General features: G+C 27.5%; 2 protein-coding genes and 1 pseudogene across 2 annotated transcripts; 2 read left to right on the top strand and 1 right to left on the bottom strand.

Annotated features, from left to right (window-relative positions):
* Window positions 1–484: 484 nt before the first annotated feature.
* On the top strand, window positions 485–1,753 carry LOC126554156 (uncharacterized). Its single transcript, XM_050209253.1, has 3 exons — window positions 485–915; window positions 1,035–1,200; window positions 1,266–1,753. The coding sequence occupies exons 1-3, from the start codon at window positions 649–651 to the stop codon at window positions 1,751–1,753; spliced, it is 921 nt and encodes a 306-aa protein (XP_050065210.1). The 5' UTR covers window positions 485–648.
* A 7,779-nt stretch (window positions 1,754–9,532) lies between these two features.
* LOC126554155 (uncharacterized) lies at window positions 9,533–13,548 on the top strand (annotated as a pseudogene).
* On the bottom strand, window positions 10,299–12,389 carry LOC126554158 (uncharacterized). The gene is made up of 2 exons (XM_050209254.1): window positions 12,249–12,389; window positions 10,299–10,958 (listed from the first exon to the last, which is right to left on the bottom strand). The coding sequence occupies exons 1-2, from the start codon at window positions 12,386–12,388 to the stop codon at window positions 10,313–10,315; spliced, it is 786 nt and encodes a 261-aa protein (XP_050065211.1). The 5' UTR covers window position 12,389; the 3' UTR covers window positions 10,299–10,312.
* Window positions 13,549–19,066: the final 5,518 nt, after the last annotated feature.

Below are 19,066 nucleotides of genomic sequence, written 5' to 3'. Positions count from 1 at the left end.
TTGAAACTGATAATTCTACAGTTGTAGAAAAGGTAATTTGTTAAAGTTCAATATTTTATTACTAAATTAATTTGTTAATGTTATATTTATAATAATTGTATTACTTATTTATAAAAATGCCTAAAGTATATTTTATTATATATTTTTTAGCGCTTTGAATTGTTGAATTATTTACATAGTACCACAGAGGGAAAGGCTTTGTTAGCCACTTACAATAAAGATGGTATATTAGACCATAGTGGCCGAAGAAAATTATGTAATTTGATAGTAAGAAGAGAACTCCAAGACGATCCTGATAAGTCTATTAAAACGCAGCGTTTACTTTTACTTGCTAAAGAAATAACTGAAGTTTTTCCCAAAGAGCATATAAGCACATATTTTATACCTTACATGAACTATGGTAAATATATAATATAAACCTGTATTTTATTTTTAATATTAGCATGATTATTATACAATATTTTATTCATTTCAGGTCCATTGATGAAAAAAAGTGCCAAAGGGAAACTTCTTGATTGTTTTAATAATAGAAGAAGAGAGTATAAAAAGGCAGGTATTATTGCTGCTAGACGCTCCCCTTCTGTTGGACATATATCCGAATCGATTTCATTATTAAGCCAAACTGAAACTGACACAGCAGGTAATGTTATGAGTTTTAACATTCTAATGGTCATTTATTACTTAAACCATATAATTACCTTTGTTCATTTTCAAATTACAGGTAATGAAAATGTTGACGATGAAATAAAGTGGCTGGATAATTCTTCTGACCCATGGAACCTTGTGGAAAATTACTGGACCATCACCAGAAAAGAACGTTTTAAGAATGTGTTTAATTCAAATTCTAAAGAGCTTTTACATTCGCAGTACATGAAAAACTTTCCTGCATTGAAAAAACCGAATGGTTTTAACCTTGTAAGTATTATAAAGTTATAATTATTATTTTTATTGTGTCTTATAAATGTCTCCTAGCTGGTAGATAAAGTTTGATTTTTGAATTATGAACATTTTAATAAACACTACTAAAATTGCAGTTGATTAATGACTTCGACTTTCTATATCCTAAAAAGAAAGAAAATCTTTTGGAACATTTTCCTATATATAAAGAAAAAATATTAAACTTGGGCAAAAAAATATCAGATAATCTCAAAGATTCTACATTGAAGTGTATTTTAAATGAATATCTAGATCTGAAATCAGGTAATTTTATTTTTAATACTAATTAAAAAACAATTTTGGTAATTCATTTATTAATTTGTTTTCAGAAGGTGAAGAAACTTCATCATTGGCAGCCTTCCTTGTTCTACCATTTCTCTTTTTCCCAATAACAACCAAGAGGAAAAAGGGACAACCTGCCTGTAGACCTTCAAAAGTTGAAGTCAGAGATAGTTTTATCACTCATTTAAGGTCGCATTCTGAAGTTAAGGAAACTATTACAAGGCGTAAAGAGAAGTATGCTCGTTTGGGAATCACTTTGCAACCACTAGTAATAATAGTAGGACCTGATATTAATTCAATTTCACAGTATTTTGTTTTTGTTGATGAAACATATTATGTTTTAAATTCGATTGTTTATGCAGTTGATTGTTGTTTTAAGGTTATACACGCTTTAAATTTTCAGTATCCTATAGAATGTTTACCCATATGGACTTTTATCCAAAGAGGATTCTATAAAATGAAAACATCTTGGGATACGGAATATGTCTCTGTAAATTCTCTTCTTAGTGATTTAGATATAAATGAAATTTCATAAATTTTAACATTTTAGTTTAATATGTATAACTAAAATAATAAATGTAATAATTTAACAATATTCATACATCAATAAAAAAAGTATAAGTAAACTAAACTACACTTCTATTTAATATTTTTAAAATATGCCTAATTGTTTTTTATGCAGCTTAAATCTACCAAGCATATCAATGTTATGTAAACATTTTCAAATCAAACACACAACTCATAACTTTCTTTCATATAATTGTATAGAAGACAACTGCAACAGATCCTTTCATTTATTAAATTCTTTCAAAAAACATTTAGCCACTCATACACCAATAGAAACTTCTACTCCAATTCAGCAAAATGATTCAACCCATACCATTGTAAATAGTTTAACTTTAGAGCCAAGTAATACATTTCCTATAATAGATAGTTCAGTAACATTTTCATCTTTATCAGGTATAAATATTAATAATTGTATAGCTGAAAACAACACTGTAGAAAAATGTATAGCCTCCTTATATGCAAACCCACAAGTTCCTCGGAATGTTGTTCAAAAAATTGTCGAAGATATGAAAAATATATTTATTAGTATAAAACATAATTTAAAAAATGATACTAACAAATTACTTTTAGAAGAAAAAATCTCTGATGAATCTTTTGGTTATTTTAACAATGTTTTAGATGTACTTGATTGCCCATTTGAGAATCTAGGCACAGAATATAAACGAATTAAATATTTTACCGAACTCGGCACATACATTTCTCCTCTTGAACATGTTATAGGTGAACGATTAAATGAAAATAGAAAAAATAATTCCTATTCTTTGGTTCCCATTAATTGCACAGAGCAGTTAATTCCATTAAGACATGTTTTAAAGAATTTTTTTCAATTAAAAAACGTGTTATCAGATACATTGGAGTACATAAATAAATGTAAAATTCAAAACTCAATTTTAATTAATTTTGTTCAAGGTAGTGTATGGAAAAAAAAAGAATCAGAACATGGGTCTCAGATAGTACTTCTTTTTTTTTTATTTTTTGATGATTACGAAATCGGAAATCCATTAGGTAGTCATTCTGGTATTCATAAGCTTGGAGCTGTATACATTTCAATTCCCTGCATACCTCCTCATCGCCAGTCTTCTTTGAATACTATATCCTTAGCTTTATTATTTCACTCATCAGACAGGGTTAAGTTTGGAAATAACATAATTTTTAAACCACTTATTGATGAAATAAATTATTTAAGAGATACTGGTATTTACATAAATACTGATGTCTTCAATGGAATCTTAAAATTTGAGTTAGGTGTTCTTGTTGGTGATAATCTCGGAATACATAGTATAACTGGATTTGTTGAAAGTTTCTCTTCAAATTACCCGTGTCGAGTATGTAAATTGAGAAAAGATGAAATAAAAAAACAGTGTTATGTTGATAATAAAATGTTGAGAACTATAGAGCAATATAACTTGGATGTGATTGAGGAAGATGTTTCAAATAGTGGAATTAAAGAAGCTTGTGTTTGGAATAATGTGCGTGGTTTTAATGTATTAAATCAAGTTGGAATGGACGTCATGCACGATGTGTTAGAAGGGGTAGGGAAATATGACTTGGCATTCTTAATACGTTACTATGTTGAAAACTTGAAACTTTTTTCTTTACAAGTTCTTAATGAGAGATTAGTATGTTTTGATTATGGCCCTGATAAAGGTAGTAAACCCTCTGTACTACATACAGACTATATTCGAAAAAACTCTATAAGACTTTCTGCATCTGAAATGCTAACTTTAATTCGTTATTTTGGTTTGTTGATTGGTGATTTAGTACCTCGAAACAATCCTATTTGGTGCCTTTATATTTCACTGAGACATATTGTTGATATAGTTTTGTCTACATCAATACAAAAAGATTGTTGTGTACTACTTGAAACTCTTGTTTCAGAACATAATAACTTGTATATAAAATATAGTAAACTTGATTTAAAGCCAAAATATCATTTTATGCAACATTATCATACTATAATTGAACAATTGGGCCCTCTAGTTCATTTATGGAGTATGAGATTTGAAGCGAAGCATAGAATCTTTAAAACAGTAGCCAATACTACCAGCAATAGGCGCAATATTTGCATGAGTCTAGCTATCAAACATCAACTACAATTGAATGACATGTTTCTCAAAGGTACATTAAGTAATGACATAGAATCTGGTCCTTCTAATAATCTTATATGTGATAGTGATGTTAAAAATATTATATTAAAAAGTTTCTCGAAATTGACTCATTAGATTCCTTATTTTGTTATTCGTGGATTTCAGTTAAAGGCACAAAGTACCAGTATAAAATGATCCTTACTCTAGACATTGGGGAGAATAGTCTCCCCAAGTTTGGTATCATAGACGCTATTTATCTTTGTAATAATAAAGTAGTTGTGTTTCAGTGTTGTCTACTGAGTACCATTATTTTTGATGAACATTTTTTTGCCTATGAAGTAAAACATAAAAATAAAAATAAATTTGTATATCATCATATGTTATATTCCCACATTCCCAATAATATCAGTATAATGTCAAATGGATCTTTATATGTAACATTAAGAAGTAGTATTTAACAATTTGATAACTAATGTGTTAAAATTAATTATTTCTATATAAAACAGGAATAATTCTTAAGTTATTGCTTATAATTTATATCAATATTAAGCTATGAATTATTTTATTACTTATTTTTTTTATTAATGTAGGTACCTACCTATTTATTATTCAATAATAATTATTATATAAAATATTAATTATAAATCAAAATATTGTTAGAATTGTATTTAAATATATATTTATAATTATTAATTAAGAAGTTACTATTTAATATTGAACTATTAAACTATTTATATTATACCTATATTGTAAACTACGTGATTAATAAAAAATCTTTAAATTTAATATATGCATATAATATATTTTTTGTGTTTTATTTTACTTATATTATATTCTACCATTTTCCTGCTCATAAACACGGTGTAAATTAAAAAACGGTAATAATAAATCAACTACCTACAGTACCTATGTATAATACAATTGTAATTAGTACAAAATTATATGTAGTCTGAGTACAATGAAGACTGGTACCGTAACACAACACATTGTAATGGGGCGTTCCCACGAGGCGTTAATCACGACAGTGAACCACGCTAGTCAACTTTCGTTCGTGACACTCACGAAAGTGTGAATTGATGAAACGTTCACACGGTTTTGGGTTCGTGCCGTTCACGCCTCGTGTTTTGACTTTCACTCACTATCGAAACATCGAACATGAATGATCTGGTTGTTGAAAGTTGTGCTGTTTTAAGTTCGTTTTTTGCTACTATCTTAGCAAAAAAGATGGAGCGCTTACAGGACACAATTACAAGAAACGAAAAAAAAGACGTTTTTGGTTTAGAGAATGGATACAGCGAAGAAATATGTTAGGAGCGTCAAACTTGGTTAGTATGGAATTAAAAAGCAATTTTCCAGAAGATTTTAGAAACCTACTGCGAATGACTGAATTTCAGTTTGAATACCTCTTAAAACGTGTTACAAATATTATTTCAAAATCTGACACTAACATGAGACAAGCAATTAGTGCAAAAACAAAATTAGAGGTGACTTTACGGTATTTAGCTTCAGGTGATTCCTTAAAAAGTTTAGAATTTTTGTTCCGTGTTCCAAAAAACACAATAAGTAAATTTATTCCAGAAACCTGTGAAGCAATATACAATGAACTAGCAGAATTCATACAAGTAAGTACCTTAAAATTTTAAATTATTATAAATATTATTTAAATATTATTGTGCCCGTATTAGGTGTATAGATTACAATAAAATAATCATAATAACGATAAAATTATTAGTAATAGTGTGAACTTTTATTTGTTTAATTATAACAATAATTATAATTATAAAATTTGTTTAATTATAAATCTGTAAATAATGTCATGTAGTCGTCATCATTACTAGCCGAAAAAGTACTTAAATTTGATTGTCTTCCACTTGATGTTCCAGCCGTTGAATTATCAGTAACATATTCTGGTGGGCACATAGCAATTGTAATTTGATTCATGAAGTTTTGTTGTAATCGTATTGCTGTTGGTGGTCCTATACTTCTTAACATTGATGCGATATATTTCCCAAAATGATCATAACTATCATCTATATTTGTAGCGACTTGTGATGCGCGATTTGAAATTTCATGTAATTTGTCAATTGCACTTGTCATAAATCCTATTTCATGATCATGAATAGATTTTTTATTTTTTGATGTTGATGGTTGTGGTTCAATCTTTCTTTTTATTATCTTCGCAGGTGGTGTATCAATTTTTGATGCAATCTGTATCACGTCTTCAGAGTTTTGGCTAGTACTGTATTCAAAGTTAGGTTCTGATTGTAGACTATTTTCTATTGAGGCCTCTGAGGAATTTTCTATAGGAAGTATCTGTAATATAAATAATAATGTGTTAATATTATTAGTTTATTCATATTTTAATAATATAATGTTTGAGGTCCCTGCAACATCAGATGAGTGGAAAAACATTGAATATGGTTTTAGAACGCGATGGAATTTTCCTGGTTGTGTAGGGGCTCTAGATGGTAAGCATGTTGTCATACGAGCTCCTCCCGGAAGTGGTTCAGATTATTTTAATTATAAAAAAAGTTATAGTATTGTGTTAATGGCCTTGGTAGATTCCGATTATTGTTTTTTATATGTTGATGTTGGAGCGAAAGGGAGAGGATCAGATGCAGGAATTTTTCAAATAGCTCTTTGTACAACGCTTTAGAAACAAACTCACTAGCCATACCAAACAATTTCGTTATTTTGGCTGATGATGCATTTCCGTTAAAAAATTATATAATGAAACCCTACAGTCGACGCAATTTAACCCCTGCAGAAAGGATTTACAATTATCGATTGTCAAGAGCAAGACGTGTAGTGGAAAACGCCTTTGGCATACTCGCGAGTAAATTTAGATTGTTTGAAAAACCAATTTCATTAAAATTAGAAACGTTAGACAAAGTTGTCCTCGCATGCTGTGCAATTCATAATTGGTTGAAAAAAACAACCCTCGGTATGTGACGGGAGATCTGATTGATTATGAGGATGAGAACCACAGAGTTTTTCTTGGATCATGGCGTCAAAATAATAGTGGATTACAGAATCTACCAGCAACTAACCACAAACATTCTAATATGGAGGCACAACAAATACGGAATAAATATCGTGATTATTTTAATAACGAAGGAGCTGTTCCCTGGCAAAACCATATAACTGATGTGTCAAATGAACTGTAATAACTAATAATATAAATCTATTTTTGTTTACAATCGTGTGGATAATAAATATATTTACGTTAAATTTTTTTTTTTTATGATTTTTTATACAATACTCATAGAAGATAAGATAAGATAAGATATTATAAATAGTTACTAAAAACAACGCATTATTCATACTAATTTAAATTTAAATTAATACTCGTATATCGTTTTTAAATTATTATATACCGAAATATATTTTTATAAAAAAAAAAGTAATTACCAGATTCGATTGTGTGGGTCGCTGTTGAACAAACGGACGAATAAAACTGTTCATCTGATCAAACCAAAATACTTTTGGCTTGTATATGTCATCTGTACCTTTTCCAGACCTTGCACTGTCTGATATTTTTTTTAATTCCTGACTGAAAGAGCTTCTTAAATTTTTGAATTTTAATATAACTTCTTTTGGTCCAAATCCAGGAATATTTAATTCATGACTTATTCTCTTAGCTGCGGCGGCACGTAAATCTCTATCACGGTATTCCTCCAAACTTGGATCATATAACACCTTTTCCATAGAATATAACTCCAAAAAACGCGTAGTTTCAATGTCGTTAAACTTAATTACACGATATTTTTGCTGTGACGACATCTTGGCTTCACGAACGGTATATCACGACTGAAAATCAAACACGTTTGATCTATCCACGCTTGAGTCGTGCGCCGTTCCTCACGAAAGTAAGTTTAACGACTATGCGTTCACACACGAGTGTATTTCACGAAAGCGTGGTTCACTGTCGTGATTAACGCCTCGTGGGAACGCCCCATAAAGGTTATATTATAATACTGTTTGTTCAAACCAAAATGTATATTGAATTTATCAATATATTAATGCTATGATTGTAAACGCTAGCAAAAATTACTATTAATTAGAATATCTTTTACTAAAAAGCAGTGTTTGGATTACCAAACGATCTGTTAAAATCTAAAACCGACTGTTGTAATAGTTCCAGAATGTTTGGTAACTTTTATCAAATATAATATCTTACTAATTACTAAAGCTTCTGTTACCACTATCAAAACCAGTTTGCATAAAATACGTTGTTAAGTTTACAGAACGTTTTGTTGTCACGAGCGCAACCAAATATTCTGGTTATAGCAGCAATATTCTGGCTGTATACACAAGCTATTTTTTTCCGTGAGGTTTTTAACAACTTGAAACAACATAAAAAAATATTTTCTTAAGCGTTCATAGTTTTTGAAATAATGAGTGTTCAATGATAATTATATAAAATGTATTTTTATTTTAAAAGAAAATAGTGTATAATATTATTGTAATTTTTCATTTTTTTTTTTTTTATTATTGTAAATTGTATAAGTAATTATAGTTTATTTATAAAATCGTGAATTTAGCATAATCAGTAGCTGTTCTATATTGAATAATTTTATGATATGATGTTTTTTTTTTTTTTATTTGTAAATTTGTGGATATAATATTGTAAGAGATGTATAGGTACTATAAATATCAAATGTATTAATTGTTTTAGTTTTTTTTTTTTTTTTTTAAAGGAATCTACAATCTGTACCAGTTGGCACAATAAGCAAATGTGAAATACAGATTTTTATATATAAATTATTAAAAAAAAAAGAAAACATTTAAAACAATTTATATATATGAGACAGTTTTGAGGAAAGCAGCCACCCATTAGTAACACTTTCATAATTGTTTAAGTTAAAAAATTAATTAATACCACATATCTATATTGTATAATTGAATAATTATATTTTTTGTTATTTTAAAACATATGATATCGTATAATATGTATAATAATATCAATTTTACTTACAATTTGAACTTAAGACATTTAAAATTGTTGATTATGTATAAATGTTAATTAAATGAAATACAAAATATTTTAGTCGGTCTTTTTATTTAAAAATAATGAATAGTCCAGTCTTTTTTGGTCCGTTTATTTAAAAGAATACATGGTCCAGTCTTTTCCAGTCTTTTTATTTAAAAGAACACACGGTCCAGTCTTCGTCGGTCCTTTAGTTTTGAAAACTACACCAGTTCAGTTATGGTCCTATAGTCTATACTCGTATCTAAAATTAAACGTCGGAAGTACTAGGAAATAGAAATACCATGATTTGTTATTATTATTGTTATTTTCATTTTTCTCGGAATTACGGCCCCTATGTTATTAATTATCATTGTTAATAGGTACTGTGTGTATATTGCATACTGTATACTGTATAGCAATTAGCAATATTTGTATTTTACTATTATTATTAGGCTCGGGCCACACGATGCGTTATTGCCGCATGCGTCAAAATACATTGCGGCGACGCCGCAATAATATATCGGACCACACGATGCGTTGCATTGCGTTGTGACTGGATGCGTTAGGGATATTTTTAAACTTTTCTTATATATTTAAGTCTTAATTTGGGAACTAAAAATTAATTTAGAATGAAAAATAAATTTAGTTTCTATCTAGACTTGGTATCGTAAGGTCGATAGTCAATATTATGTCTAATAAAACATTTTTAAAAGTGTTGTGTGCAGCAGAAGCTGCTGGAGAATTAGATGAACCTACCCCTCCGAAACGAAGATATTGGGTACACCCCTTAAATTCTGATAGAGAAAAAAATAAAAACTTTTCGGAATTTTACGGAAATATACGTCAACACCCCGAAAAGTTTTTTGAATATTACCGAATGTCGGTGAAATCATTCGATGAACTTTTAGCTAAGCTTCGTCAACATTTAACGAAAGAAACTACTAATATGCGTAATCCTATAAGTCCGGAGGTTAGACTGACGGTTACTATACGGTAAGTCAAGAAAATATATTACCTATTTACCTTAAATTGTTTGAAATTATAAAAAGTTAGAGTATAGTATTAAGATTATTAAATTATCGCTAAAATAAGAATTGTTATACATTTTTTAATTAGACAAAATTGCATAAGCGTGATTACGCATATTAATATCACTAAAAATATTCTATACTGAACATTGTATAGACTATAGGTACCTATAATTTTTTACAATAACTACAATATAAAAAAGACTTGTTTGTTGATACGTTATGAAAAGATATATTCTTTTATACAACTTCTAAAAATAAAATAAAAATATATTAACTGTTTAAATAACAAAAAAACTAAATTGTATAATGAGTATAAAATATAAATACTCGTACAAATATAATATATAGTTAAAAATAAAAAAAAACTGTTTAGCTTTTATAAACTTTTAAAATAAATAAAAATAAAATAAAATTAATATCCCTTTTTGAAAATATATTTATTGATATATTTTAAATGTGTTGATTACTATCATGGAGATTATGTGGAGTAAACAGTTGTGACTTTGGTTGATAAAGTGGTATGTTTTCAGAAGGTGGTTGCAGTTGGGAATATTGATTGTAGGAACTGATTCAGAATATGTTATGTGGTGTAGAGTATCTATTGAACTTTGTGATTGAGATGCTTGTTGATATAACATTGGAGAAGACGAATTTAATGAATTTAACCCGGGATGAAAATATGGAGTATTATTTTGTTGTTGAAAGACTGCAGTCGGATAAGAATAATTATAATTTTGTGGACGAGATTCATTTTGAAAAAATTTCAGCACATACACTTTAAAGTCCAATTTTTTACTTTCACTCAATTTCTTTACTTCGGGAAGTAAAGATTTTAAAAAATGTTCATCTGCGTCGGTAGTTTCTTGTTTTTCAAGGTGGTTCAAAAGTTTGCTTTGAAAATCAGTCATTTTCGTATTTTTTTTATTTTTTTTCGAAGTACTCGGAAGGGTATTTTGTGCGCTTGTGGTGGACATATCTAGTTGTTGTGATGTGTCCAATAATGCATTATGATCATCAACTTGGTCATCTGTATCCGAAACCTGTTGATCAACTTGTGTGTCATTTGTAAAATTTCCCGATGTACTATTCAAATAAATAAAAATGTTAAATATTTAGTTAGGTGATTATAAAAATAAAAAGTATGGTAAAACAAAAAATTATAATTAATATAATTATTATAACAATAGCTGATGCGAAAAATAAAATTTATATTATTATTATCTATAAAGTTTGGAAAGTTAACAATATTTTTTTAACTCGTTAAGTTAAGTTACTTTGTATTAAGTTTTCAAGTATTTTGATAGGGCCAAAAAAATTTTATCGACACTTCAAAAAAAAAAATTCTCATAAAAATCGAAAATTTCTATGATCTATAAATAACTCAAAAAAAAGTCAAAACTTTTTGAAAATTTAACCGTATATAGATAACACTGACATAAAAATTTGGTGAAAATTTCAAGTATTTACAGAGATTAGTTTTTGAATTACAACCATATAAAAAAATCGATTTGGTCGAAAACAGATTTTGCGTAAAAATTCCCGTTTTTCCGTCATTTTTTTTTTTTTGTTTTTCTCGATTTTTTTGAAAACTGTTGGAAAATGTTAACTTTTGACCTGTATAATGCACCAAGGATATTCACTTTTACATCGGAAACTACCCCCAAAGTTTGAAATTGCAGCATTGTTTCGACTAGTTATGCTGTACACAGACACACAAAAAAAAAACACACATCATTGTAAAATCAATACATTCATCACTTCGTTCAGAATCTAAAAAAGTAACTTAACTTAATTTAAAGTTAAAATGTTCTAATTTTAAAAATAAAAAATTCCAGACACATATTAATGTTTATTAAATAGTTTTTCTTTATGCACAAGAAAATTACTGGGGAATTTTAAAATGATACATCAGAGTATTAACTAGCAATCAAAAAACCTACTTTTCTAAAAAACTATTCAAAAATTTGCATTATTCTTTGGACTAAAATTACTTAATTTAAATATTTTTGAATAAAACTAAATCGAAGTTAACACGTTAATCTTTAAAAATAGTAACTTATTAAGTTAAAAGTTAATTTCATAAAAAAGTAACGAGTTAATTAACTTAACGTTTTAACTTAATTTTTAACGATTTTGAACGGAGACAGTTTACAGTATTTTATATTATTATATTTGTATATTCTTTGGATTTTTTCGCAACAGAATGAACTACTTATGTGAAACCTTGTTTTAAATTTTAAACACATTATTTAAAAATGAATACATTCATCAAAATTTAAAATTTAAATCTCAGATACATTTTTTTTTGTACAGTTCTAAATAATCAATTTTTAAATCTGACTTTACATAATATTATAACTATGTTATATTTACCTTCTTCTCTCTAAATTTGGTTTCAAAAACGATAACATATCAGCGAAGTGGTATTTTTTCCTTTTTGTAGCACCAGAACCACTTTTATATTTTTTCTCCTGGTTTATATATTTTATATAATTGTCGCGTAGTGTCTCCATTTTTTTTTTTCTTTAAAATCCTTTGCTAAAATTAAAAATTTAATTCGATCGTCATATTAATAAACTTTAAAATTTATTGTTAGATATCTGTCAACTGGAACTTGTTTTAAAGCGATGCAATTTGATTTAATATTGGGAAGAGTACAGTAGCACAAATTGTCAAAGATACTTGTCAAATTTGTTGGACAGTATTACAACCGACAGAAATGTCTCCGCCGACTACGGAACAATGGCTTGATATATCAAAACAATTTTATAAAAGTACGAACTTTCCTAATTGTCTTGGGAGTATCGACGGGAAACAAATAAGGTGTAAGAATCCACAAAACTCAGGAACATATTTTTTCAATTATAAAAAATATTTTTCTATTATTCTTATGGCTGTAGTGGATTCAAATTTAAGTTTTGTTTGTATTGATGTTGGGGCATTTGGACGAGAATCTGATTCAAGTGTATTTAAGCAATGTCCATTTGGAAAAAAATTGTATGCCAATCAGCTTAATATTCCTGAACCTAAGTGCTTACCAAATACCGACGACTCTCCTCAACCTTTCGTTTTTGTTGCTGACGAAGCTTTTGCACTACACAAAAACTTACTGAGACCATATCCAGGTCGTGGACTTACAAATACTCGCCGTATATTCAATTACAGGCTTTCGAGAGCAAGAAGGACGGTCGAATGTGCATTTGGCGTACTTTCAAATAAGTGGAGAGTGTTACATACTCCAATATTGGTTGAACCAGATTTTGCGGACGACATCATAAAAGCTTGTTGTATATTACACAACTTTGTCCGCAAAAGAGATGGTTATAATTTCGAGGACATGGATACAAGCTATTTAATAGATGGTTTACCTAATAGAGGACCGGGAGTACGATCTCAAGGAATTGAAGTCAGAGATTTTTACGCAGAGTATTTTATGGGACCAGGATCCGTCCCATTCCAGTATAACAAAATATAAAAAGACAACATTTATTCATTAATTAAATCAATTATTAATAATACTTATTAAAATCAATAATTTACAATATTTTAATTAATTTTTATTTATTTAGGTTTTTATTTTAGAATATTAAAATTATAAAATATGTATAACACTATAACGTATATTGTAAGCATGAACTTATTTTGATTTAAATTATTAATTATTTTGCACTTTATTAACTGTTATTCTTTTTTATCACATTAGTTAAATATATTTTACCTTTTTCCTCCCTTTGAGCCGTTGAAAGCTGTTCCCAATTTGTGAACATAGCAGCAGCTACAGAATTCCGGATACATGTCAATTGATCGAAAACAATTGATCGCATGACAATTGATCGAAAACTATTGATCGAAAAACAATTACTCGTAAACGACAATTCATCGAAAAGAAATAATTGCTCGCAAAATTAAAAATTATATTATTATTGATAAATAAAAAAAAGGTCATATAAAAATTATATAATCATATAATTATATATAATATATTATAATATAGGTATATAATATATATCATATAATTTTAAAAAAGGTCGTTAAAAATTGCTAAATAATTTCAAAAAATGGTCGTATAAAATTGATAAATAATATTTAAAAATGGTCATATAAAATAACTAAATAATTTCAAAAAATGGTCGTATAAAACAAATAAATAATTTTAAATAATGGTCATATAAAATAACTAAATAATTTCAAAAAATGGTCGTATAAAACAAATAAATAATTTTAAATAATGGTCATATAAAATAACTAAATAATTTCAAAAAATGGTCGTATAAAACAAATAAATAATTTTAAATAATGGTCATATAAAATAACTAAATAATTTCAAAAAATGGTCATATAAAACAAATAAATAATTTTAAATAATGGTCATATAAAATAACTAAATAATTTCAAAAAATGGTCGTATTAAACAAATAAATAATTTTAAATAATGGTCGTTAAAAATTGCTAAATAATTTCAAAAAATGATCGTATAAAATTGATAAATAATATTTAAAAATGGTCATATAAAATAACTAAATAATTACAAAAAATGGTCGTATAAAATTGATAAATAATATTTAAAAATGGTCATATAAAATAACTAAATAATTACAAAAAATGGTCATATAAAATTGATAGGTTAGGTATATATAAATAAGGATAGATAATACGTAAAATTAAAAATTAAATTTGTAATTGAAAATTATAGGCTATTCCACGTAGATAATCTAGAATAAATAAATCATTGTAATCAGTGCAAATTTTTTTAATTCTCTTAGCCCTATCTTGATATTTTTTTTTTTCTGAGGTTCTATGCCAGATATATACTGTTCAATTTTTAATCGATTTATGCTTTCTTCTTTCTTTAAAGCTTCAATAAAACGCCATATTGATGGATGTTTTCCACTTATGATTGACGTAAAACAGTTATGCCAACCTTCAACGGAATTATTTGTTGTAGCTATATCTTGTTCTATTCTTAAAAAACAGTTCCACATTTCAATTTCAAATTTTGGTTGTTTTCGTCTTCTTCTTCTGTCTAATTTACCAATCCAGGTATTTTCAAAATAGTCTAAAAATTGCTCTAATATTTCTTCATTTTCTGTATAAAAATTACTTTCAATTAAAACATTATATGAACTTATTATATCATCCTTTGGTACAAATGCTAAAGCTGGTAACATTCTTATTTGCAATGCAAATTCAGGGTCTTCACTGTATTTTTTTTGTAAGCCAAATTCCTGAACATGACGCCATATACACTGGGACAAATGAAAAAAACACCCATTTACTTTAGTACTAGGAAATTCTGTTTTAATTGCATTAATAGAAGCTTTTTCATAATCAATCATTATAGTTTTTGGATTTAAATTTGGTTTTAATGACTTTAATGCATCAAACATCCGACGATAGGTATCTTCTTTTTATCAGGTAGTAATACAAAGACACTGGGAATCACATTTGAATAGCATATACCATGAATTGTGTATAATTGTGTAAAAATCGGTGGAGCTACCGAAAACGTTCCATCACAGAACCAATGTTCGCAATTCTCCATAAAATCCAAATTTTTTTGTGTAGTGAAAATCAAAATACGCGGTAGGTTTGTGCCACTGTCATAATGTAAAAATAACTCACCGTCACTTGTATTTCGATACTCCTCAGGAATAATAAAATCAAAATTATTTGGGTTAGGAGGAGAAGCTTCTTCTCTTTGCCGAAGACGTTGAATTGTTCTTTTTAACGTTTGAACACTTGGCATATCTGCAGCAAGAGCACTTGGTAACTAATTATATAAAAAATAATTTTAATTAATTTAAAAATTATTGTTATAGGTTTAATGTATATTTATATTAGGTACCTAGCTATAGTAAAATATAATATTTTATAATACCTGAGATGAAATTTCTCCAATAACAGCATGAGTACTAAGCGTAGTTTGGGAAGAAATCTCCTTTAAATGTGATACAGCCTTCTTAACTTCAATTTTTGCTGCATTTGGTACATGATTATTATGTTCGATGAACTTCACGATATTTTCGTTCACAACATGAACTCGACCTTTGCATTTTATTTTTTTACTTTCGGAGCATTTCCAATACACTTTTTCATTATAAATTTTTTCTTGTGTATGTAAAAATCCTTTATACTGTAACATTTTTTTATTTTTTTCACTATTTACATACACTAACTCATGATGGCTAAACTTAAAACGTGTCAAATGTATTTGAAGTAGGTACACTATAATGATAGGAACACTGAAATGATAATAATCTCGGATTTGCCATACACCACGTCAACGTACGATATAAAATTACTATCGTGGTTGAATCCAATATTATCTTTATATCTAAGTACAAAGTGCACTACGTCGATGTACTATATAAAATTATTATCGATATGACTCGACGGAAATATGAAGTGAGCCGGTCTATTATTAAAAGCTCTTTGACAGCATTTCCTAAACTTATTCTCTGCCGGGCCCCTTAGAGATTGATTTACTATTTACTGTTTAGCAATTTTATACGACCATTTTTTTTATATTATTTAGCAATTTTATATGGACTTTAAAAAAAAATAATAATAAGGTAGGTAGGTATCAATAATATTATAATAATAATATAATTTTTAGTTTTGCGAGCAATTATTCTTTTCGATCAATTTTCGTTGCGAGCAATTTGTTTTTCGATCAATAGTTTTCGAGCAATTGTTATGCGATCAATTGTTTTCGATCAATTGACGGGATACCGATTTACATAATTGTTGACTAGCTGAATTATTGATATATGCATTTAATATATTTAAATATTTGTCAAACTTCATGTGATTATTAATAACATATTTTTTAACACCCTTAGCTCTTTTTACTTCATCTTTATTTGTTTTATATGCATAGAGTTTAGGACGTAAAGTAATAAATTCTAATAAGATTTCAGATTTTAATTCGTCTTTAAAATAACCTGGTTGATTTTTTCTACGAACACTAGAACAATAGTGATTTTTCGGATAATTTGAAGTATCAAAGTAAGAAAATAATTTTTGTTTTATGTCATCGAAAAAGTTAGAAGTTCTTATTTCGTAAACTAACGAATCAGTATCTGAATACACAATGTTAATTTTATTTCTATACATATTTTTCATTACATTATAATGAAAATCATACATTATTGACTTTGAAATATCCAATATTGCAAATCCTACATAAATAGGCTTATCAAATTTAATTTTTTCCTTATTCATATGAATGGCCATTAATTTTTTTGTGTATATAGTTCGATCTTTAAATGTTGTTTTCGACATTAATCGATGTGCTTTTTTTTCGTTAGATACTAGAAACATTGACATACGTGTTCTTACATTTTCCATACATTTTCCATAGACACTATTCACTAACAGTTTCCAGAATTGTCGCTCAAACTCATTCCTTGACTTAACCCTCATATTTGTACATAAATTTATATATGGTGCCATCCAACGAGATTGTGAAAAACGCAGAATCCTATGAACTTTTTTCACTTTTAATCCATTAACGATGGCCTGTTTCAAATTTCTATAGTGAACTACATAATTAAATTTCGATTCTAATGTTGTTAATAGTTTTTTTACTTTTGAATTGGGAGGACATTTATTCTCAGGTAAAAATGGGGAATCATTATAATTGTCATGTAATTGTTTTGGATAAATAACATCTACTTCTAAAATATAACCATATTCAGCATCATCTTCAATTTGTGTTATATCTATTGTCAAATCGTTAAACCATTCAAAATTTTTATGAGGTAAAGCAGATAGCATTGATTTTCCACATAGATTTACACAGTCCAAGTAAGCTAACCACGTTACAGGTTTGTTTGAATCATAATTAATATTTTGAATATTAGTAATGTTAGCTTTTACATGTCTTTTAACTGAATGACAAATTCCACCACGTTATCCGTTCTCCAGAAAAAATTGAATATCATACTGCTTAAGCCGTTCTAATTTAACATTAGTATGTTTTAACATACAATCGAATGCAAATCCTGGAGCGGTCATAAAATGTGAAGCATCGAGTTTAAGTGTTTGTAAACAAAGATCTCTAAAATTTTCAAAAACATCAGAAAGAAAACATAGATCTGTTGCTAAGTATAAGTCACTATATTCTCCTAATGTTTTATATTAAATTTTTTCCAAACCTTATGAGCATGCGCATAATCTTCATCACTAATATCTTCATCTTTTAATGAATTATAAAAAAACTGTTTTGGTGTAAAAAAGTTTCATTTAATTTATTAGGATGGTCAATATATTCATAAGGAAACACACCTTTTCGTGTAACTAATTTAATGTCGACAAAGAAAATATTTTTAATGTTTCTCTAAATCTAGTTTTGTCTTCAGATAAATTATCAGCTAGTGAACTAAGAGACTCTAACATAAAACGAAATGTGTCAATAAATTTTATATTGAATTTATCTTGAATAGTTTTACTAAATGATATATATTTTTCTGATGAATTAGGTATTACATGAATATCATTTGCATTACAACCAAGTTCACGAACAATGAAATGACTGTCATAGACTAAGTTATGAAAGTATACTGGAATAAATGAAACATTAGTTAATTCAAAATTACAATTTAAATAAACAGCTGATCTAAAACGTTCTGTAAAATGATTATGATCTCTTACTTTAAATAAATTATCGTTTTTAAATGATTTGAAGCAGCATTCACAATCTAGCATTTTGAAATGTATGCTCTTCATCAACAGTTAATTTGTCCATGGATATATTTATCTTATAAAGATTACACACTTTTGAACCTATATCTATCATTGTCTTTATGAAATGTTTGCTGCATTACGGTTTCTATAACATGAAGTTTTGTTGGAATTTATATTTTTTTATTAAATATTTAGGTATAATGTCATAATCTATTTTTACGTAAAATGCATAACTCATAGGTTTATGTTTATGAGTTATCAATGTCTTAGTTTTAATGTCTTGGTTGTTTATTATAGGTTTTAAATAACATTCAAAATCAGAATTAATTACTATAGGTATTCGTTGAGATCTTTTAAAAATTTTAAAATAAATAGTATCGTCATCACCGTTATCAAACATTACAATAATGTGAATACTTTTTTATTTCAAAATAATTTTCAAATTTATAAACTAAAAATTTTTACAATTTAATAAAAAAAATTTTATGCATGTATAATAATAC

Source organism: Aphis gossypii, unplaced genomic scaffold (assembly GCF_020184175.1).
Source record: "Aphis gossypii isolate Hap1 unplaced genomic scaffold, ASM2018417v2 Contig00435, whole genome shotgun sequence".
Taxonomy (NCBI): Eukaryota; Metazoa; Arthropoda; class Insecta; order Hemiptera; family Aphididae; genus Aphis; species Aphis gossypii.
This window is presented reverse-complemented; position numbering and strand designations above follow the sequence as displayed.

Bases quoted from the DNA above. Each gene is read 5' to 3' on its own strand.
- LOC126554156 (XM_050209253.1), top strand. From the start codon at position 649: ATGAGTTTTAACATTCTAATGGTCATTTATTACTTAAACCATATAATT. The intron at 916-1,034 runs GTAAGTATTATA...CTAAAATTGCAG, and splicing joins AACCGAATGGTTTTAACCTT to TTGATTAATGACTTCGACTT. The intron at 1,201-1,265 runs GTAATTTTATTT...ATTTGTTTTCAG, and splicing joins ATATCTAGATCTGAAATCAG to AAGGTGAAGAAACTTCATCA.
- LOC126554158 (XM_050209254.1), bottom strand. From the start codon at position 12,388: ATGGAGACACTACGCGACAATTATATAAAATATATAAACCAGGAGAAA. The intron at 10,959-12,248 runs GTAAATATAACA...TTATTTGAATAG, and splicing joins CCAAATTTAGAGAGAAGAAG to TACATCGGGAAATTTTACAA.